At 37.5% G+C, this 24,216-nt stretch overlaps 1 protein-coding gene and 1 non-coding gene across 4 annotated transcripts; one reads left to right on the top strand and one right to left on the bottom strand.

The window, feature by feature from the left end:
* The first annotated feature begins 317 nt into the window (after positions 1-317).
* Positions 318-17,602, top strand: LOC125242728 (abl interactor 2). Of its 3 annotated transcripts, none has more exons than XM_048151642.1 (9): positions 318-465; positions 562-998; positions 6,960-7,130; positions 9,451-9,575; positions 10,557-10,632; positions 10,913-10,980; positions 11,838-11,957; positions 15,777-15,873; positions 17,401-17,602. In XM_048151642.1, exons 2-9 carry the CDS (start codon positions 566-568, stop codon positions 17,562-17,564), a joined length of 1,254 nt encoding a protein of 417 aa, XP_048007599.1. In that variant the 5' UTR covers positions 318-465; positions 562-565; the 3' UTR covers positions 17,565-17,602. The 3 variants fall into 3 exon arrangements, with proteins under 3 accessions (XP_048007599.1, XP_048007600.1, XP_048007598.1); XM_048151643.1 differs by having other exon boundaries at positions 559-998; positions 15,795-15,873; XM_048151641.1 differs by having other exon boundaries at positions 559-998.
* On the bottom strand, positions 8,649-8,721 carry Trnaa-agc. Its single transcript has one exon. It is a non-coding gene; the product is annotated as a tRNA-Ala (tRNA).
* Positions 17,603-24,216: the final 6,614 nt, after the last annotated feature.

The raw sequence follows: 24,216 nt of genomic DNA, 5'->3' as shown, positions 1-24,216 counted from the left end.
TGTATCGTACGACGTTTTTCAGTACAGATGGCCATCCGAAGTTTCGACTTGGCATATAATGAACCACTTCTCGCACTAGTGCGTAAAAAAAGCACCATCTGTACTGAAAATACATTGGATAGGTACCTATTCCAAAAATCAACAAAATCTAGATATTAATCACGGCACCAAGCACCATTTCACAAACTTGCCGCTTTATTCTACTGGCGGAAGTAGCTTGACAGACTATTCACGAAACCTTTTTACGTGCTTTTTACTTTATTGAGTGTGTATCTATGGCATGAAAAAAAAATCAAAATGGTCTTTGCTTTATTTCACTTGTCAAGCAAGTCGAACATGGGTGGTCGGATTACATTAAAAATACTAACAAAATTAATATTCTGATCGAATACAACAAATGACAAGATACTAATTACCGGATAGCAAGCAACCATATCTATTTTAGGAACACAAATACCATTAGCGGTAAGTCTGACAACAACTTGGCCAACGCCTATTAGCAGGGAAGTAGGTTGTCAATGTTGTCATCGCATTTATCAACAAATCATTCATTTCCAGTAGCACGATGGCTGAGTTAGCGGCTTTGCTGCAAACGGAGATTCCCGAGGGGCGCAACCATCTTACGGACAGCCACACGAACTTGGAGCGTGTGGCGGAATACTGTGAAGCAAATTATTTTCAGTCTGAAAATAAGCGGCTTGCTTTGGAAAGCACGAAAAACTACACAACACAGTCCCTGGCCAGTGTAGCATACCAGATAAACACATTGGCATACAATTTCCTGCAGTTATTGGAGCTGCAAACCATGCAACTGGCAGAAATGGAAGGACAGATGAATCATATTGCGCAGACAGTCTCTATCCATAAAGAGAAGGTAGCTAGGAGGGAAATAGGAGTGCTGACTGCTAATAAAGTCACTAACAGACAGTATAAGATCATTGCCCCGGCTAATCCAGAGAAACCTATTAAGTATGTGAGGAAGAGCATTGATTACACAGGTTAGTTTGTTTATTTTTTCTTGTGAAAGGTTTATGATAGTGACCACGGTTTGGACGCGCCACTAGGGCACGCAGAACCGGAGGTCTTTCCAAGAATTTCATTTCCCTTCCCGGTTCTAAGTGGGACTAGAATCGGAAGTGCCGGTTCTTTCCCAGTTCTTAGTATTTTTAGGGTTCCATAAAAAAGTGAAAAAATAACCCTTATTTCGCGACTCTGTAGTTTGTCCTTCTATCTGTGTGTTTTGAGATAATCAGCACATTGGATAGTACCATGGTTTGCCAGTAATGTTGCAAATTACTACTTGAAATAATTATCATGTTTATCTTGTCAGTTTCAGGTTTACTAATTATTTACAAATAAAAAATGCCATTGCACAAATACAAAATATACAGGTACAATTATTTAAAATAAATCTGATATTTAGAAAAAAACCGGGAGCACCAGTTCCAAATGTTTTTAGTCCCGTTTCTTTTGCCACTATGAAATTGAGAGCTGGGAAATACGGGAGCATGCCCTACACATAACTTTTAGCTTTCACATTACATGTGCATGTGAAAAAAGGAATATTTATCAAGTAAGCTGGAAAATATCAGCATATCAGTTATTCACCACTGTTTCTTTTTGTGGATAACTGACAGTCAGACATTGTCTGCTAAACTAATACATAGTTGGTCAGAAAGCCATGCCAGATCTCGCAAATCTTTCCATACTTTATCCGTATTTAGTATTTATGGTTAAGAGCTATGCACAGATTGTGGAAGATGCGGGTTCAAGTCCCATTGGAAGCTTACATTTTTCCAGTTTTTCTTTAATATAAAAATGTGGAGATTCATTAGTAGATATTTCAGCTTGTTCATAGAAAATATTTGTGTCCCTTATGTCTTAGGATTTGATGGAATGAGTTTATGAAGTATATGGGATACATTATTTTTGATTGCTTGAGTCTTTAAGTCAACATTTAAAGTTGTGATACAATGTTCATTTCTAAAAAACTATGCACATGGCACTGATATTGTACTATCCTGAATTCCTGATTACTTGCTGATGCTTATAATGTCTAAAAGTGCTTTAAGTTAACCTATTCCATATGAAGTTGAATTTGTATAATGATTCTAATTTGTGACATTAGGTAAAGGGACCTTATTGTCTGTGGCGCTTACACCCGCGGCGTCGTCCATGTACTATCAGCTGCAAAAGTGCATGGAGAAATTATGAATGAATTCATTGATAAATTCGCCATGCACTTTTGCAGGTGATAGTACACGAACATCGCTCATAACGCCGTAAGCGCCATCGACAATAAGGTACCTTTACCTAGATAATGGCACATTTAATGACCAATCCCATTTGTGGTTATTGAAATACTATCTGTTTGCCTGGCCTAGTTATGTGGCAAGCCTCTGCACTCAAGGAATTACTATTCATTAGCATTATAATATTAAACAAAAGCATATTATGAGGTAATTCTATGGACATACCATTTGCATTAGCATATGTTTTTGTACCATGATTTGAATCAAGTTTGCAGTGTTTACAAGCAAAATTGAATTCCCTTGTGCAGCAAATGGCCAATTCAGACAGTAAGCTAAAGCACATCTACATTCAAATGTAATCCTTGAACTGGCAAGATCCAAAAAAAACATGAAACTGAAGGTTTTAATGCCATACAGAGCCACTGAAAGCCTGAAATTGTGTCCGAAAAAATATACACAATGATAATTTACAAGACCAGGCAGGCAATTATGGTCGCGCGATAAGTGATAAAATAGCAGGCCGTCCCTATCGCACTATTTGTAAGTGCGATAGGGACGGCCTGATATTTTATCGTCTATCGCGCGACCATGCTTCCCGTGCAGTGCCCTATAATACTGGGGACGCTATTGCTATGTCTTGTATGGGAACCCTGCATTTTATGATTAAGCACTGAAACTTGGCACAGTTGTTCATTGGGTGGCCCTGAGAAGATAAAGATCGGGAGGCATCGAGAGCCCCCCTTAATTTAGGAGGGAGGAGGGGGGGAAGGCTGGCGCCTCCGCGCTTCCTTTGAAACCATATTTCTCTAAAACTATACAAAATAGGGCATGCGATATATCATTTTCGGATAAATGAAGGACGAGGAATTCATTTTTGGAACAAAAAAAATGTATTTTAGAACAAAAATACAAAATAAAATGGGAAAATCTGAAAACGAGATTTTTTTTTATACATATTATTGCACATTTTATGAAAACTGTAATGGTTTTTTCTAAATAAAAAATATTATTTAATAGCTACATTTATCTAGTTTTAGAAAATGTATAATTTGTTATAGAAATATATTATACGACGAGTGATAAAAAATAATTTACATCGCCCGATAGGGTGATTTGAATGCTCATTTCAATAAGTTTTGTCAATGATTTCAGGTATAATCACTATTTTTAACACAAGAAAGCCGTAATAATTGTATTTTATGGCTATTTTAGTGATATGTACTTAAAATAAAAAAATTACAAAAATTAAAAAAAAAATGTGATAACTTTTTTATAACATTATCCTATTTTGTTCTTTCTATACAATACATATCTAAAAGCAATAAATATGAATGAAAAGCCACATTTATGTAGTTTATAAAAATATGTAGTTTATTATTTAAATATATTACGAAACGCGAGATAAAAAATAATGAAAGTGACGTGGCAGGGCGATCTTGATGTACGGTACGGGTCAGCTTGTATGATTCGATGAGGTGAGGTAAAGGTACTCAAAGCTCTCAAAAAGTGTAGTTATTTAGAGTTATTCAAATTAAACAACATACTCCTATATAGTCTGAATTTAACTATTTATATTACATGAAATGATCGATTGATATGATAGGTCAGATATATACATCTGATCCTAATACATCTTGTGAAATAGTAGTTATCTATATGATTTGCATAATTTATGGATAATTCTTACTTGACATATTTATTATTCCAGATCTGCGTCCTGTACTTAGGTTAACGAGTGCCGAAAATAGTTATTAACCAAAAAAGACCGCCAAATTAACAGCATTTCACCGACAAAAGCTGCCTTGCACCATTTTTGTAAGGGTTATAGGTATATCAAGGTGTCCATTTATGGGGTCAACTAAACCAAATTCAAAATTTGCCATTATTTGCTACTTGTGGCTGGACGAAAGTCTGTAACAATTGGGATTTGGGAGCCTACTTGCCCGCAACGTTGCCTGTTGCTGCAGAAACATGCCTCGAAATTGTCGGATGCAGGTGTAATAAAAAACAGTGCCGCGTAAGGTGCAACCGTAAAAAAAGACTTTTTAAATTAAATGTTCGGAGCTGATGTGCTTATGCAGTGGATGTTGTGATATATACATAATTAAATTCAGACTATTCATGTTGTTTTATTTGAATAACTCAAAATAGCTACACTTTTTGAGAGCCTTGAGTACTAGCCCCGATACACATGTTTTCGTCTAGTCAGACCATTTTTTGAGGTTCTCCTTTGTACAAAAGCAATGTCTTAGTTCAAAAATCATTAATGTTTAATGCTAATACGAATCTAGTTTTTTTTTATGGCACTATTGCGAAATAACTAACTATCATTGATACTGAAAGGAAGAATATGACGATTTTTATTTTATCTTTTATGGATGGGTAAAACCGATTTAAGGGGGCCCAAAGGAAGTAACTAAATTAATTCTGCTAGTAAACTAAAAAATCTTCAAGCCTATGGCATGCAGAACTGCTTTAGGAGAGGAGAACGTGATTAAGACATTTTTTTTGCAATATAAGTCACATGCAATTTTATTTTTCAATCAAAATAAACTACCTATATTATAGGACTTTTACAATTTTCTGTACTGGGTCGTGATATACCTACATGTGTAAACGTTATTAGAATAAGTATATTTCTGTATTACTAGACGAACTCCACTGCATAGCGGGTAGTACCTTTACCGCACCTCATCGAATAATGCAAGCTGACCCGTACATTAAAATTTTCATTTTCATTATTTTTTATCTCGCGTTTCGTAATATATTTATATAACAAACTATATATTTTTATAAATTGTATAAATGTGGCTTTTTATTGATATTTATTGCTTTTAGATATATATTGTGTAGAAAGAACAAAATAGGATAATGTTAAAAAAAATATCACATTTTTAATATTTTTTAAAATTTTTGTATTTTTTTTTATTCTAAGTAAATTAATCACTAAAATAGCCATAAACTACAATGATTACGGCTTTCGTGTGTTAAAAATAGTGATTATACCTGAAATCATTGACAAAACTTATTGAAATGAGCATTCAAATCACCCTATCGGGCGATGTAAAATATTTTTTATCACTCGTTCTATAATATATTTCTATAACAAATTATACATTTTCTAAAACTAGATAAATGTAGCTATTAAATAATATTTTTTATTTAGAAAAAACCATTACAGTTTTCATAAAATGTGCAATAATATGTATAAAAAAAAATCTCGTTTTCAGATTTTCCCATTTTATTTTGTATTTTTGTTCTAAAATACATTTTTTTTGTTCCAAAAATGAATTCCTCGTCCTTCATTTATCCGAAAATGATATATCGCATGCCCTATTTTGTATAGTTTTAGAGAAATATGGTTTCAATGGAAGCGTGGCGGCGCCAGCCTTCCCCCCCTCTTCCCTCCTAAATTAAGGGGGGCTCTCGATGCCTCCCGATCTTTATCTACTCAGGGCCACCCAAGGAACAACCTGTGCCAAGTCTCAGTGCTTAATCATAAAATGCAGGGTGTTGTGCAATAGCGTCCCCAGTATAAGGCACATCAATTTGTCAGAGGTGGATGACTTTTTCCTACATGATTGTTACTTAGGGTTGCCAGACGGTCGGGATTTGGCGGGATTCTCCCGATTTTTAACATGTGTTCCCGAATCCCGACAAATTAGAAAATGTCCCGATTTCTCGAAATACTCTAAAATTTCAAATTCCAAACTAGAATCCAGCCAAATTATTTTTCTGGAACGACCGTAAAGTAAGTACCGTAACCCGCGCCTAGTGTGCGAAGCGCGTTGTTTCAGTGCGCAGTGCGGGGTGCGGTACGTTTTAAAATATTTTGGTTGCTCATCGTGGGTGTCATTTCAATGAACGAATTTCTTGGACACTACATCCTATACCGGTTAATATGTCAATACTGTGGGACTTCGTTAAATCAAGTCTTTCGTCCCGATTTCGAGAGCACTGGCTTTAGCAAGCTGCTGCATGGCTTCTAAATATCGTGGATGATATCCAACTATTGTCAGAATAAAGTTGAAAGATCGTATTATTGAATAAAATCTATCAGCAATTTTTGCTGTAGATTTCTCTATTGAATTCGATTCTTTCAGCAATTTTTGCTGTAGATTTCTCTATCGAAAAGTAACTAATGCCAGGTAACTAATACCGCATCAACTTAATTCCTGGTAAAGTAGATATTTGGAGACACGTCTACATTTTCATTGTTTCACAGGAATCGTAATCTCACTCTCCATCCCTTCAACTAAATTTAAAAAATCACGTCAATAATTAATCGATCCGTTTTGCCGTGAAAGACGGACAAACAAACAGACACACACACTTTCCCATTTATAATATTAGCATGGATTATACAAGTCAAAAAACTTCTATGAGCAGGAGGTGTGCCAAATGTCATAATACAAACTTATAAAGTATATTCTTTAAATATAATTACGTTATGAATGTTTTTTTTTCTTTTCCCGACTTGAGACCTAAAATCCCGAAAAAATATTTTTTTTCCCCGATAATCGGATAATACGATCTGGCAAGCCTATTGTTACTGGATAAGGGCTATACCTCAAATGAGGGTTCTGGTATAACATAACATAAATGTTAGATTAGAAATAAGTTATTTTTTACCAGAAATAAAAAGGCTTTTTTATTTTTATTCATTTTATTTATTAATGATTGTTATATAAATGTTTTTTTCATCAGCTCTCGACGACATCGGTCACGGCGCACGCTGGAGCAGCGCGGGCACGCCGCGCGCGCGCCGCTCGCAGGCGCCAGCGCAGCCCCTGCCGGCGCCCACCACCAAGCCGCCCACGCCGCCCGCCGCGCGCGCGCAACAGTCGAACACTGGCACGCTGGGACGGGGAACACTTGGTAACGTTACTTGATTTTTAAACACATACAACTTTAAAAAAATATAGTTGGAGATGACGACTACATAAAAAGATTACATTCTGTTTAGTCCGTCAGTTAGATCGTCCAAAAATACTGAACTCATAATTTTCGCTTAATCTAATTAATAAAAAACACGTGAGTGTGCACGGTAAAACGTCCCACTTTGTCGATTACTATTAAAAAAAATTAAAATGAAATAATTTTTTTAGCCGCTTTGTCAGTTTATTCATATAAAGATATAAGTAAATCTCGCCTTAATGGTAACCGACAAAGTGGGGGACGATTTACTAAACACACTCACAATTACAAAGATACAGGGCATTAAAGTTCCGGAGTCCCCGGCCTATGACGTCACATTTTAGTAGAAATTGTACCTAGGAGTGGCGTCACGCGTAACTTTAACGCATTGTACCGTCGTCATATTTCGTTTACGAGAAAAAATATGTGTTCAAAGTTTTTTCGTAATGTAACTGACGGACTAAATAGTTTTTTTTAGTCGTCTTGCCTATTGAAGCCTCATCGCCATCCAATCTGAAATATGAAAAACAAAAATTATCATGTAATAGAATGGTTTTTGGAGACCAGGTTCCGAATATAACCTATCTATGCTAAATTTGAAAAGTAATAATGTATTGGTTCAGCTGTTTCTTTCATATTTGAGAATAAACATCCGAACATACAAACATTACCCAGTAGTTTGGATAGGATACTTCTAAAAAAAATTATTATTTTTTTGGCGCCGCTCTGTCCGTCTGTCTGTCTGTCTGTCCGTCTGTCACATTACTAAATATCTCGAGAACTACTAATGCTATCGGTATGAAATTTGGAATAGTTATGAATATTGTTAACCTCTACAAATTGAAGGTATTTTCTTAAATTAATTATAATATAAATCATAGAAAATGGCCAAAATGAAAGGGGGGCAAACTGTAAATGTCAAGTTACTAGATCAAGTGGGGTATCGTTAGAAAGAGCTCAAATTGTACCTACATATCGAAATTTTTTTTTAATAAAAAAACTTTTTAGATTGTAACTTTCAATTTAATCATCCTTGCGGATGTATATCGTACTACAAATGAATACAAGAGTTTACTTAAAAAAATCTCTTTCTAATAAAGTAAAAACTGTCGAAATTGGTTAACATCATAAAGATCCCTGAAAACCAATATAATTATACAGGTCGCGCAAATTAGTTAGCGAATTCACCGAGAGATGGCGCTATACCTATACTTCTAGTCAAGTCTTTAAAGTTACATGAGAAACGTGATTATTTTAACTATTGAAAGTTTGTACGGATGCGGAACCCTCGATGGGCGAGTCCGACTCGCACTTGGCCGGGTTTTTATTTTTTATTAATTACGTACCAATGACCTTGAACAAATGTACGTATGAAACGTTCGTGCACGAATAAAATTCAATAGTTACCTATTTATCTTTCACAAACGAACCTCTGCGCCCGACAGAAAAATAAAACAAAATAAAAATACAAAAAGTATTTGGAGGTGCGGGGTATCGATCCCCGTACCTCTCGCATGCTAAGCGAGCGCTCTACCATCTGAGCTACACCCCCGGTTGGTGAGGCGTGCGAAATTTATATCTACATTATCTACAATCTTAGAATAACAAGTTACAGACTTTGTTTGATGGTGTTTTTTATCCACTGTAAGATAAAAATAGCAATGTTTTTTTTTTAATTGCTTATAATTATTTTCTCTCGTTGGCCTGACTACGGCGAATCTTTAAGGCCACTTGCACCAATCACTTAATTCAGGGTTAGTGGGCTGTCATCTGTCAAATTCTATATAAAATTTTATTTTATATTACAAACACTGCAATGTCACAGTTTCGTTTTTCTTTCAGCCCCTTATTTGCCAAGAGTGGCACTGAAGCTTTTTATTAGTTTCATGTGTTCTGCCTACCCCTTTATGGGATACAGGCGTGATTGTATGTATGTATGTATGTATGTATATTACAAGTAGATATTTATCTTATCAGTTAATGTAAAAGATAATTAAGATAAACACGAACCTGTTTTGTTTATTGTTAGTTTATGAAACTATAGGTCTATTTTCTGTTACTTTCATTGTGATAAAAAAAAATGTATGACTGTTTGTATCTGAATTTAAAAAAAAAATGGTGGGTTAACCCTCAATTTTCGTTAGTGCAAGTGGACCTAAGTGGGTTAGTGTATGTAACAAAATATAGTTAATAATTTGTATCTAAATTCGCCATACAAACCGCCACAAAATCGTCATTTTCGTTGAGGACGGCGCATAATAGAGATGTAAACATTTGGCAGGCAAGTCGTCCCGGGAGTACCGCACGCCGCCCGCGGTGGCGCCGCCGCAGGTGCCGTCTCACTACGCGCCCAACTACCCGCGCCGCCCGCCCGGCTACTCCACGCTGCCCGTCGCGCAGCCACAGGTAACGTTCTGCTACGTGCTGCCTACTTGGAAAATAAATATTTCATTTCGTTCGCACGCGGACTAGGCAGGCCCAGAAGGAGATGTAGGGACGACCTAGACACCTTTCTCACTAACTGGCCGGAAGATACACTAAACTGGGAGTCATGGTGGTCAAGGGGAGAGGCCTTTGCCCAGCAGTGAGACACTATTATAGGCTAGCAAAAAAAAAAACATATCCTGCAAAAGTTATTAAAATAAAAAATAATTGTTACTATTCAAAGTTTAGTAAGGATTTTAAGGATTACAAAACAGAAAATAAAAGTAAATGTAATGTTGTATATTTGTATAACAAAAAGCAAATGCGTCATAATATAAAATCATACAGAATGATGGTGTATTCCTATTTGTGAACGCCGCTATTTTTAACCCCCGACGCAAAAACGACGGGGTGTTATAAGTTTGACGTGTCTGTCTGTCTGTCCGTCTGTCTGTCTGTCTGTTTGTCTGTCTGTGTGTGTGTCTGTCTGTGGCATCGTAGCTCCCGAACGGATGAACCGATTTCGATTTAGTTTTTTTTTATTTGAAAGCTGTGTTAGTCGGGAGTGTTCTTAGCCATGTTTCATGAAAATCGGTCCACTAAGTCGCGGTCGGGGGTTTTTTTCAAAATTTTAATTTTGTGGTTAGGTTATTACAGACGAGGACATACTAATTGGGAGACATTTATTGCTTGAATATTTTTTTAACAAGTTATAATTTATTCAGAGACCATATTCTTAAATCCGCAACGCAGGCTTCGTCAGGTGAATACAAACTTCGCTATTAGCTACAAGCTTCGTCAAAAAAAAAAAAAACAACAATGGAAAATCCGCAACATGCATCGTCAATAAACTAAACCTAGAAGTACGTAGGTACTTAGAAAAAAACACACATATTAAGGAATTAATTACACACAGATTACATTAGGAATGTAGTACATATAGATTTTATTGTATGATTACAGGTTGGCATGGTTCACCCGAACCAGCACCAGTCGCCTTCGAACTATTCTCAGCAAGACATGCATTCCAGCATGCCACGTAAGTACAATGTTAATTATTATACTCAAACTACCACGCTAAATATAATATTCACATTTGCGTTTGACGTTATTATTCGCGCCATTGAATGGGAATAAGAATCGAATTTCTGCTCGTTTATGCAAATAACTGATTACACCGTCCTTATGTTTAAGTGACAATTGGTACCTTTTGTGTGAGAATGCCACAGGGGGTTTTTGTGCAGCCCGTTACACTATCTATAGTTGATGCACGCTTTGTATATAAGAAAATATAATCGTTAATGTTACTTTTTTTACAGCACCGCCCTCTCCACTGATCGGGTCGGACGGAGAACACAGCCAGCATTCCATGAGTCTTCCTGGACAAGTAAGTGGAGCCATTGTTGTCGCTGTCCGTAGGCACCCCAGGCGGTTTAGTAAAACTTGCGTTCGCACGCGACCGCCAGAGGTGCAAAGAGCCTTCACAAACTTGCGCCACGCCTTTTCTGTCTTCAGCGACCCCTCTGGCCTCACCGCCTCACTCAAGTGACTCTATTATAACTGTTACCGTCCAAAGTGGCCATCGCCAATGTCACGTACCAACGCACCTCTTTATTGCATTATTCAGAAGAGGGATAGAGAGTGTAATTTGCCACTGAGCGTTAAATATTGGCCACTCGTCTACAGGTCGAGACATCAAATTATAATCTAATATAGTACATAACGATACTAGTGCGAGAAAAAGGAAGTTCGAAACGAGTGGCGATAAATTAAAACACGACCGAGTGGAGTGTTTTAAATCGACACAGTTGCGTGGATAAGTGATAAAATTAGAACCATGATACGCCGGCTGGCATATAATGAACCACTTCTCGCACTAGTTAAAAAAACACCATCTGAACTTCGGAGGGTCGGTTGTCTATTGTTTTTTGCACAATTATTGCCATATTAATTGTTGTATCGTACGACGTTTTCAGTACAGATGACCCTCCGAAGTTTCGACCTGGCATATAATGAACCACTTCTCGCACTAGTGCGTAAAAAAACACCATCTGAACTTCGGAGGGTCATCTGTACTGAAAAACGTCGTACGATACACGTGCGAAAAGGAAACGTGCACTTCCTTTTTTTCGCACTTTGTATCGTAATGTACTATTTTATACATCATACAACACAGTCGGGTGATCCTGACCATGTGTATGTATGTTGTTGAACGTCGTGTTGATGTGAGCATGTGTCCCGCAGCGCGGGTCGGGCCCGCCGGGCGGGGGCGCGCGCGGCGGCTCGGTGTCGCCGCCGCTGCCGCCGCCGCCGCTGGACGACGAGCTCGCGCACGACGCCTTCGGCCGCCAGCACCATCTTAACGTACGTATACACTTTACACATACTCGTTTGTTGTTTCTTTTGTAACCTTACTAAATGTTATCTGAGGATCGATTGCACTATACAGTTTGTCACCTTAACTTTTTGAACACTGAAATGACACTGCCGAGACTCGCTTTGCGAGTGTCGAGTTTACTTCGTGGCCTCCAAAACACCTATAGTTGTCCTTGAAACTGTAACGCGACTAGCAACAACGTCTTTATGACGGTTCTTGGCGTCCAAAAAGTGTCATAGGTCAAAATTCAAGTGTGTTTTCTATTCTCTAGTTTCGTAACAGAAGTTTATGTAGGTAATAAAATAAAATTTTTAGTAGATTTTTGTTTGTACTACAACTACATTTTTTTCTCTGTATAGAACTTTTGTGTGTGCACTTTGTTTTGTTAAAACACTTTGAAATGGTTATTTACTTAATAGATTATCCAGCCACCTGTGTCACTAAAACTGTATAATAGAATCTAACTTTCTCCTTCGAAAACATAAAAGCTGAATCAAGTTTTTTAACTATTTCAACTCAACGAGGGTGCGGTGTACTGATGACGGGAGGACTTACGGAACTAACTTGTTCCGTCTATTGTCCTTTGAGTCGTCGGCAACCCGAACCCTCCTTGGAACTTGTACACTCCTTTTTGCTGTGTACTTAACACAGCAAAAGGGAGTGTACAAGTTTCTAATGGGGTGGCAACGCGCATGTGACACTGTTTGAGTTGCAGGCGTCCATAGGTTACGGTGACCGCTTTACATCAGGCGGACCGTATACTTGTTTGCCACCGACGTAGTATAAAAAAAAAATTTAGAGCACATAGTTGGCTGACATAATTAAAAAAAAAAAAACTTGTAACAATTTTTCATGTACAAACACTTAACATATTGCCTGTTTTAAGAGACGTACGACACGAGTGTACTAGCGCCTGCACCAATAATATACTAACGTAAGTAACACTATTTTTCACACCTTCTCTTTAGATTTCTATATTCTAGTAAGTACAGATACTCCCATTTCAAGATTAGGTGAATCAATACAAAAAGCCTCTCGAGGGGAAACTGCCTAACGGACGTAACTATATATGACAAAAAACCGGCCAAGAGCGTGTCGGGTGTCGGGCCACGCTCAGTGTAGGGTTCCGTAGTTTTCCGTATTTTTCTCAAAAACTACTGAACCTATCAAGTTCAAAACAATTTTCCTAGAAAGTCTTAATAAAGTTCTACTTTTGTGATTTTTTTCACATTTTTTATTTTATTTATTTATTTTATTTATTTTAGTTTACTTTTTCATTGAGTAATTATTACTTCAAAAAATATTTTTTAAATTATTTTGATTTGTTCCCTACATATAGATCGGAAGGCTATAGCAAACAACGAACGTGTCACAGCCTGTAAGCTGAAGGCGGGGCGAGGGGGCGGGGTGTGAACCAATGGCCTGCTTCCGTAACGTCGCAAGCGCTACGATTTTACTCGGCGCTTACGACGTTTCGGTCGCGATGATGAGCCCCGCATAGAGTGCATAGATTAGAAGTCGTAGTATAGAAGTGACATGGGTTTACATGGGCATTTTTTTAATTTATGACTCTCAATTAGCGTGAGTTGTTAACAAAAAACATAAATCGCTGTTAGTTTTGTAACGACAATCAAGCTTGAAATCTGGATTTAAAACTAATCTTGCCCCCTTTTTCTATACCCCAACCAATCTTTTTTCACGTTCTGAATTTAGATTATAACTTAGTATAATTTACATAATTAAAACAAAAACGATGTTTTTATTGAAATTCCATGCTTAATTATCGTTGCAAAAGTGATAGCGATTTAATTTTTTCTTAACAACTCTGTGAGTCCCAATTTTTTTAAATGCCCACATAGAAAGCTGCATACGGACTGAGCGTACATGTGTACACGTAGCCGCAACTGGATATTAGTAGTTATTTATGTGACATTTGCATAATGGTAGGCATTAAAACATTGTTGTTTTTGTTGTGTTAATAAGATAACATGAGTGTTTTAATGCCTAATTATGTATAGTCGCATACATAACTTTATCTAGGTACATCCATGTATGTATGGGCGCGGGTTTATCGTCCCATAGAAAATTTGAATTTCGCGCGTTTTTATACTCATAATTTGCTTGACCGTCTACCTACCCAAATTCATTCAGGCAGGTTAGGTACTGCACTTACGTTTACATACTCACATGAAATTCGACACGCGTATTGAGAATCTGTTATAGACCGACATGTCGGAAAACTGTGCAATTCTGACAATAATAATTAAATAACCTTTTTTGCGTCGATAAATATATATAATTTATTATATGATAGGAAACTTGAACTATAACTTGCGATATTGTCACGTCTGCTTTTGTTGCATTTTTTACTCTTTGGTTTCAACGAAACATGGCCGCCGCAACATGGCGCTTCGGCATGAGTTTATATTGATACATTTTTTAAAAAGTAAGCGTGTTTAAACAAAAATGCAGTAAACCTACGTATGAAAACTCACTCCTTGGCTTTTGTTAGATTTTCTTGAGCAGTTAGTACAGTACCTCACTACACATGACGGCATTATTTAGACGAAATATTTTTCATTGCGATACGTCATTCTACCACAGCCGTTCGGCACAGACTAAGCGCGTTTGTGCCGATCGGCTCTAAGTGTTGTTACACAAAATCAAGTTGAGGTGCCCTCTCTAGTTAACATAATTACTCAAAGGCAAGCACTAATTGCTCGCCCTTAGAGTTGGTCAAAGGCGCCTAGCCTTCAGAGATAACATACACTAGAGAAATTTCGACGGGTACCTCGGCGGTCGGGGTGGTGTAGCGGTGGAACACGTCAGCCGCGTTAGCTGGAGACCCGGGTTCGATTCCCGGCTTCGCCACCAGTGGGCTTGATCGCTTTTTCTTTAGTGTATGGTATCTATTTCAGTTTATAATTTATATATAGTAGTGTTACTACTTAAAAAAAACAAATCAAAAAATATTTAATAAAATAATTTGATTTGTTCCCTACATCGATATGGTTCAAAAGTTAGAGGGGGGGGGGGGCGCACTTTTTTTCCTTTAGGGGCGATTATTTCCGAAAATATTAATATTATCAAAAAACGATTTTAGCAAACCCTTATTCATTTTTAATACCTATCCAACAATATATCACACGTTGGGGTTGGAATGAAAAAAAATATCAGCCCCCACTTTACATGTAGGGGGGGTACCCTAATAAAACATTTTTTTCCATTTTTTATTTTTGCACTTTGTTGGCGTGATCGATATACATATTGGTACCAAATTTCAGCTTTCTAGTGCTAACGGTTACTGAGATTATCCGCGGACGGACGGACGGACGGACGGACGGACGGACAGACATGGTGAAACTATAAGGGTTCCTAGTTGACTACGGAACCCTAAAAAAGATGTGATTGCTTGATACGGAATTACGATACATACATACATATTAATCTCGCCTGTATCTCATAAAGGGGTAGCCAGACCACATAAACTACTATGTTTCAGCGCCACTCTTGGCAAAAAGGGGTTGAAAGAAATCCAAATTGTGACATTGCAGTGACAGGTTGCCAATCTCTCGCCTACGCCACAATTTAACCCATATTCCACAGTCGACTTCTACGACACCCGCGGGAAGAAAGGGGGTGGTGAAATTCTTAACCCATCACCACACGGGGGTAATTACGATACGATGAACTGCCACTTTCCTTGAAATTTCTTTTCTTTTGTAGATCCACCTGTTGATAATCCGATTTGATATGTCGCGTTCATTCAGATCATTTTATCCAAGTAATATTTTTATTTTTTCCAGAATAAGCTTCGTCTACAGTACACGAGCGCCGTGCCCGCTATCGTGCCGGACGAGGAAGATTTGCCGGGCTGGGTGCCCAAGAACTATATCGAAAAAGGTAAGTCACCGCTAACAGCACACTTGATCATTGTTGCCCATGCAATTTTGAAAATCAGCATTTAAACATAAATATCTCTGACGACCGGTGTGGCCTAGTCGGTAGTTATCCTGCCTGCTAACCCGCGGTCCTGGGTTCGAATCCCGGTAAGGGCATCTATTTCTGTAATAAGCACAGATATATGTTCCTGAGTCATGGATGTTTTCTATGTATAAAGTATTTGTATATTATAAATAGAGAGCGGATTACAAGTAGCGATTTAAATATTAATATGGATATGACTGGCATAATTTGTTATTTTTTCTACAAACAAAAAAAAAGTATCGGAACATAAAAGTAAAACCCGGGTGCTTTTGTGAATATTGGGAAAAAGTTATGATGTTTTAACTATAAAACTCCCGTGAGACTCATACATATTTAAAAATATTTTAAGCGGGTTACTCACTTATTAAGTCGATATAGCGTTCGACATGTTTCGGTTCAATTTCTTTCGGTTTTTCTTGAGAAAGGTTCTCGAAATTGAACCGAAACATGTCGAACGCTATATCGACTTAATACGTGAGTAACCCGCTTAAAATATTTTTAAGTTATGATGTTAATTGTAAAAAAAAAAAATATCTGCCGGCCTATCCGAAATGACAATCGTTGACGCAGATGCCAATGGAAATATTATCGTAGGCATTTGTGCGTTTGGCTACGTACCCAGTAATGTACCTAATATATTGAAGATTGCGATGCAGGGATAATTCTTTATAATGTCAACCGATTTCGATTGCGAAGCGTCTGGTTGAGGTAACTGGTGATCGAAGAGCTGGCGACTTCCTCGCACAACGTATCAGCATTGCGATACAGCGAGGAAATGTCGCCAGTATCCTTGGTACAATGCCTCAATAAGGGCACATATTTTAGACATTAGCTAGCTTTTAAGTTTAGTCTTACTTATATAATTAGGTAAATATGTTCTTATAAATTAAGATATATTTTTCTACTCGTCGACTGTAATCTGTCAATTAGGACACCACAGACTAAACTATAAGTGCTAACTTTTCAGTGTTGGATACTCTGGCAGTTCCGACTCAACTATAATAATCTCATTATAGTTGACTTTAGTTAACTGTAATAATTTCAAAAATAGAACTTCATACAATTTCTATACTAATTTGTGATACCTGTCAAATTTGTCGGCATCTGAAACACATTTTTTTTAATCTGTCGCGTTATCGGCCAATCAGAGACGGTTATTACAAACAATTGGTTGCTAGGTAATTCGATGTTGATACAACGGTGAACGACGCTATTAACATTAATTTTAACTAGCATGAATGATGATATTTCCGTCCATTGATGATGAAGATGATGACTTGTAGAAAAAGTATTGTATACAATAGTGATATAATTAAGCTTTTCACTCTCGTACCATACTATTAGGCCACTCAGCAAAGCTTCGTGGCCTAAACATGGTACTCGACTGAAAAGCTTTGTATTATATCACGATTGTATAAAATACTATTTAATATTATTGTTTAGTGGTGGCGATCTACGACTACTACGCGGACAAAGAGGACGAGCTCTCTTTCCAAGAGAGCGCCGTTATCTACGTGCTGAAGAAGAACGACGACGGCTGGTGGGAGGGCGTCATGGACGGCGTCACCGGCCTCTTCCCCGGCAACTACGTCGAGCCCTGCGTTTAATCGCTTTAGCCTTACTCCGTCTTCACATTATCCGATCCGATATCATTATCTGATGATCCGTCACGATGCCTGCACTTATCAAATGTTTCTTTTTGACCCAGTGCTTGACTGGTAGAGAAGAATTATGATTTCTTAATGCAATAAAGGGAAAATCCAAGATGGCGCCTGTAATGCATGGGATATCGGTCCTACATCCGATATCGGATCGGATAATGTGAAAACGCACTTACTTGTCAAGGCTACCCAACACTAGCGTCTTCAGTGTTGGCGTCTAGTCAATGCCATGCAAAATGAAATATACACGGTGTTTTTATTGAATTCCGTTATATAATTAGGTTCATTGTAAGAAACAGAATGGGATAGTTAGTTTTCTTAAATCTGTATTGTTTTCCAAAAAAACATGCACCTGCGATAGATGTTAACTTCAATGAGAAGGCACACTGACATGTTATCCCGCCAGGCGGCGCCTGTGCAAATGTCTAGGCATGTCACTGTCATTCATATATGTGAGAGAAAAAACATATCATCTTCTCGCTCTCACGTATGAAATTCTTTATCTGTGCAATGGACTAATTGGCTTCGTGCGAAGTGCATGGAGGGGGTAAGCAAAGCGATCGCAATGCTTGCGGTGGCCAAAATCGACACTGATTGTGGTTGTCATCTATCAAAACTCATAAAATATAATACAATGTGTAATGTTTGATATGGGGCATCAATGTTGTTTCGTTGTTTATTGTACAAATAATGGCATAAATAGTCGTTGCACGTTCTATGCGTTTCTTAGAGCACACTGGAAATTGGATCAAAGAACTAAATGGATAGCTACGGTGAAAAGAAAACGTAAGTGACATGTCAAAACAAAACATTATAATCTAAATATATAAAAGAAGAAGCTGACTGACTGACTGACTGACTGACATATCAACGCACAGCCGAAACCGCTGGTCCTAGAGATTTCAAATTTGGCACGTAGGTTCCTTATATAGTGTAGAGGAGCACTAAGAAAGGATTTTCCAAAATTCACCTCCTAAGGGGGTCGAATGGGGGTTCAAAGTTTGTATGGGGAAACAAGATTAGTTTGACTATTTTATTCGAAACTTCACAGGAAGATTCCTTAAGATATATGATTGAATACATGTTTCAGGTTTTTTGAAAATTTAACCCCTAAAAGGGTGAAAAGGGGGTGACAAAGTAAAAAAATCAATATGGGTATCGTTTTTATGGTTTATCGGGTCGCTGATCACGATAAATACAACGTTTTAAAAATCTAATGAGGCGGAAGTGAAATATCATCTCCTCTGTTGTGGTGCAAAAGGGTTTAAATATCAAAAAAATATATTGACTGACGGACATATCAAAGCACAGCCGAAACCACTGGTCCTAGAGATTTTAAATTTGGCACGTAGGTTCCTTAATATGTAGTGTAGAGGAGCGCTAAGAAAGGATTTTCCAAAATTCACCTCCTAAGGGGGTCACATGGGGGTTCAAAGTTTGTATGGGGAAACAAGATTAGTTTGACTATTTTATTCGAAACTTCACAGGAAGATTCCTTAAGACATATGACTTAATACGTGTTTCAGATTTTTTAATAAAGGGTTAATAAAGTCAAAAAACCAATATGGGTATCGTTTTTATGGTTTATCGGGTCGCTGATCACGATAAATACAACGTTTTTTAAATCTAACGAGGCGGAAGTGAAATACCTTCTCCCCTGTTGTGGTGCAATGGGGTTTAAATATAAAAAAATATATAGACTGACGGACATATCAACGCACAGCTGAAACCGCTGGTCCTAGAGATGTCAAATTTGGCACGTTGGTTCCTTATATAGTGTAAAGGAGCACTAAGAAAGGATTTTTCAAAATTCGCCTCCTAAGGGGGTCAAATGGGGGTTCAAAGTTTGTATGGGGAAACAATGTTAGTTTCACTGTTTTATGCGAAACTTCACAGGAGGATTGCTAAAGACATATGACTAAATACGTGTTTCAAGTTTTTTAAAAATGTACCATTTAAAAGGGTGAAAAGGGGTGATAATGTCAAAAAACCAATATGGGTATCGTTTTTATGGTTTATCGGGTCGCTGATCACGATAAATACAACGTTTTTAAAATCTGACGTGGCGGAAGTGAAATACCTTTTCCCCTGTTGTGGTGCAATGGGGTTTAAATATCGAAAATAGCCATATGGATTTCTTTTTTATGTTTACTTCTGGTTCAAGAGATTTCAAATTACACGTAAGTTCCTTAGAAGAGCACTCAGAAAGGATTTTTCAAAATTCACCGCCTAACATGATAATTTGACAGGGACAGGAACAGGGACGGGGCGGGGCGGGGCGGGACGGGACGAGACGGGAGGGGACGAGCCGGAACAGGGATAAGGGTAGGGATAGGGATAGGTATAGTAATAGGGATAGGGATAGGGGAGGGACGGGGAATATATATGGTAAGCGTGTTCAGTGGATACATGTAGAAGTATAATGCCCCGCTGCACCTTAATCGAAATAATTGCGGACAAATGTACCTACATAGAAACCTACGGATCCAAATGAAAATCTTATTTTTTGTAAACGTTTGAATAAGAATACTCTTATTACGCGGGCGAAGCCGCGGGTAAAAGCTAGTAAATTATATTTAAGCTTTGTTTACCTAATATTGTTCAATACGCTGTTAGTATTTTTCCTACCGTAAAAGATTATGCTTAAAGATTCAGGCCTAGCCTGGGAATAGGCCCGTGTCGGATATTTCTGCGGCCGCGGACATGACTAGGTACTTACGTTTAGATTTGTTTTATATGGCATTAACGGGACGGAGGTTTAGCGAATACCATATCACTAGCTCGAAGAACTTGCACCATTACTCCTATGTTCTTCAAGATTCCTTATATGCCCTGCCAGCACCAATTTATTGACTCTTTCTGTAGTCTGGGGTTGGAAGTTTATACCGTGAGTAATGCTTTGGAAACTGATTTTTGGTATTCCACCCATGTCTTTATAATCTATTTACCTAAATTACACTTGAAATAGTAGCTCTTGTTATTCGATTTATTTAAAATTAACGAAAAATCGTTAAAATATAATGTTTGTTTACATGTCATTTTTGACATTTTCCACTTCAAGTTTACATGGTAGTGGGCGTAATTGTCGTGCACGTAGCCAATAGGGTAGCGCCATCTGTCATAACCTATGAGTGTGCCTCCTCATTGCCATTGAGAAACAAGCTTTACAATTAACTCACACTAAGTGTCAAAACTATGACATGTCAATCGCATATCAGCCGTTTCTTAACAGCAACTGATGTAACATCTATCGCAGGTGTATGGTATTTTTCAGAAAAAAGTTACGAATTAATAAAAACGAACTATGCTATTCTGTTTCCTATAATGGACCTAACTATATGGGGAAGTTAACGAAATACAATAAAAACACGGTGTAGAAGACTAGACCCGGACAGCTAGTGTGGGATAGCTGCAATACTTTTTTTTTGTATATGCCCAATCATACCATACTATTAATTCCCATCTGCCCCGCCTTATGAATGAAGATGGTGAGTGGAGACGTTTTCCCCTTCTGAAACTACACCGTTTTGTTCTGTCAGGTAGCCTGTCTCTTGCTCTTGTCCTGCCATAAGAACCCAGTTCGATCCAGTATTCTACAATTCTATTTTAACAGGATAAGGTATAATATTGGCTATTTATGTACGTTGTTTTAGTACACAATTAAATGGAAATATTGTAGTACTGCAACAATATTCCTTAAGCAATCAACATCGCGAATCATGACAACTTTATCTTAGATCTACTCTTTTCTGCTAAAAAGTATACAAAATGAAAAATGTTAGAGAATAAATTGATACCTAATACTCCCTTATAGTGTCGATATTTACCGGCGTTAATTTTGTTATTCCTGTCATTCTCAATCCAATCAATAGTTTTGTACAAAAATGAAGATTATAACGCTTCATCGAGTTTAAATTATTGTTTTTAGTTTATTAGCAAATGTTTAGTATAGTGTAAGTGTATTATGTTTACAGATGTTTATTTCATAATAATGATTTATTGGAATAAATTAATTAATTTATCTAGACTGGCTCCGTAACCATATAAATGCCATGTTAAATTTAAGAAAATAACTTACTTTTTCACAGAAATACTGGAAAATAATTAAGTCTAAGTCGAATACATCAACATTCTACAAAAATATGCATTTAAAGTATTATACCTTTATTGGCATTTATAGTAGCTAGTTTTATAATTAATCATGTTTAAGTAGTAGTATATTTTAGGATAAGGTTAGAGTTCAGTTAATCGCTTATAAAATGGTCTACTGTGAAAATTGCTATCTGTAGACAGAAGAGGCAGGATAACGATATTCATATGATATATCTTCAGAAGTTCAGATTCCAATTGTATTAGCTTATTAGAATTATCTAATCGGTGCAGTAATGCTTCCTAAAGCGTCGGAGGCATAGATATTTTTACTTTTACAGCGCGAATTCATAATATTTTATTTATAAAATTCTATACTACGCTTTTGTAGCCTACTTGGATCATGAATTTTAGTTGACTTCGAATTTCGTAAGTTAACCATATGTACTATGAATTTAGTGTCCTCCTTTTATTATAACTTTACTTTTAAATAAAATTATTATCATAAGTTTTCTTATTTTATTTATAATCTAAATTTCTAACATAAGTGTTAGGGTCGGCTCACACCGGAATGGCGCTCGCGGCGCCACGAGTGACCTGTTTGAGTTAGTCAAGTGATACAGGTCTTTTTAAATATGTAGATAAAATTTAACATTATTTCACACTAAAAGTACTCGCTGCGTCGTTGCCATTCCGGTGTGAGCCGACCCTTAGGCGCGGCGCAGACTACAATAAAACGCAATGAAAAGCGTCCAAGCCATTGGCTTATAGCGTATAATATCCCGATTGCAGGCTTCGGAGTTCGGAGTTAAGGGTCCACGTTGTGAATTTCCTCAGAATACTTCACAAACCCCTTTTTTGTGCGACCATTGATAGCCCGCCTTCCCTAATAAAAGATATCAATTCAAGAGGTCTCATTACTGGTCCCAGGTGGAGGCTTCAATAATCTGTTATATCAAAGAGGATCGAGTATTATAGAGTTACTGTACTGTTACAGCTCTCGACACAGGCTTAAACTTTTGAACCTCAGTTTTGAAAATTTGGGCCGTATTCTTAGCTTGATGTGTTAAAATGTCAAATATTAATATTAGCGCCATCTGGCCGAGCGTACCCCAAAGGAATATCGCCATCTAGCTCAATTTGTCCTTGAAATAACAACAAAAAATGTTGTGAAAATTGCACATAGTTCGAATTTCAAAAACCAGTTTGCTCGACTTATCGGATTTCACCAGGCCAAAAAGAAAGTAGAAATGGAACTAAGTTTTTTTTATCATAGCAACACTATTCTCATAGAAAGTGTCGAAATGGTTGCCACATGCAAAACTGTTTACGACGGTGGCGCCCCTATTTTTTTCTACTCTGCCACGCTATATGTATTTTGAATTGATGGTTTCTTTTTGCAGGGTGTTAGTAGAGGAGTGGAATGAGAATTTGTATGGGGGGGGTCATAATAATTCCCACAGAACCGAAGTTTGGTTTTTTTAGTTCTTTGTGTGTGTCTTTTTGACATACTAAAAATATAGTAAAATATATTTATGCAAAATGCGTTTTTTCGACCGCCAAAAGTTGTATGAAAAATTACTATGGAAAAAAAATCCTAAAATTTAAAAATCGTCTCTGGTATCAACTTATGGGGAATTAGGCGGCAAATTTTTGTATAGCGTTGATGTTTAGCAAAAATATAAATATTTTTCACTATTTTGGTTAAATAAAAAATGATAAAAATCATAATATTGATGAAAGGAAGTAATTAAAACATAAATTTCAGCAATGTAATTTTTTTTCATATGTCCCACACCATGGTAAATACGGGTACGATCCGCCTGGTGATTAACAGTTACGGTAGCCTATGACGCCTGCCAATCTAGAGCCTCCACATGCGCGTTGCTGGCCCTTTAGGGTACCTTTCCACTAGAGATGCGCAACGTGATAGTGTTTGATATCCACCAATCATGTTCACTGTTCACAAAGCGTAGCGCTAGTAGGAACGGGTTCGACTAAGCTGATTGTGGATATCAGAAGCATCCATAACACATATCTGGTGGAAAGGCACCCTTAACAGTCCTCAGCTAGCTCGCAGGATAACGCGCGTCCGCGGGAGAAAAATCCTCCTAAGCCTACATCGAAAACAGATGCCTTAATCTCGCTGTGCAAGGCTCTAAGTCACGCGGCCCCGGTAGCCCAAAGAAGCGCTGGCTGGACGTCGTGGGAGCGGACATACAAGAGAACAATCTCACGTCTAAGTATGCTGAAGACCGGGCAAAGTGGAGAAGACAGTAGGAAAGCGGACCCTGGCGCTAGGCCGGGAAAACGCTAGGTTGAAGAAGAAGAAGCCGCAGTGTGCGACCATATACGGGTCCAGTCCAGGGTGTGTGGATGCGCAGATTTATGACTAGAAAAACCGATGATTATTAAATATTAGGTTTTGGTTTTCTCTCGTGTTCGATATAATGCTTTATCGACAGTTTTTTTATGGGATGCGACAATTTATTATACTTATATTGAACCC

The sequence above is a fragment of the Leguminivora glycinivorella genome, chromosome 3, assembly GCF_023078275.1.
Source record: "Leguminivora glycinivorella isolate SPB_JAAS2020 chromosome 3, LegGlyc_1.1, whole genome shotgun sequence".
Classification (NCBI taxonomy): domain Eukaryota; kingdom Metazoa; phylum Arthropoda; class Insecta; order Lepidoptera; family Tortricidae; genus Leguminivora; species Leguminivora glycinivorella.
The sequence above is the reverse complement of the archived record's forward strand: the minus strand, read 5'-3'. Positions and strand labels throughout refer to the sequence as shown.

Bases quoted from the DNA above. Each gene is read 5' to 3' on its own strand.
- LOC125242728 (XM_048151642.1), top strand. From the start codon at position 566: ATGGCTGAGTTAGCGGCTTTGCTGCAAACGGAGATTCCCGAGGGGCGC. The intron at 7,131-9,450 runs GTAACGTTACTT...AACATTTGGCAG, and splicing joins GCTGGGACGGGGAACACTTG to GCAAGTCGTCCCGGGAGTAC. The intron at 11,958-15,776 runs GTACGTATACAC...TATTTTTTCCAG, and splicing joins GCCGCCAGCACCATCTTAAC to AATAAGCTTCGTCTACAGTA.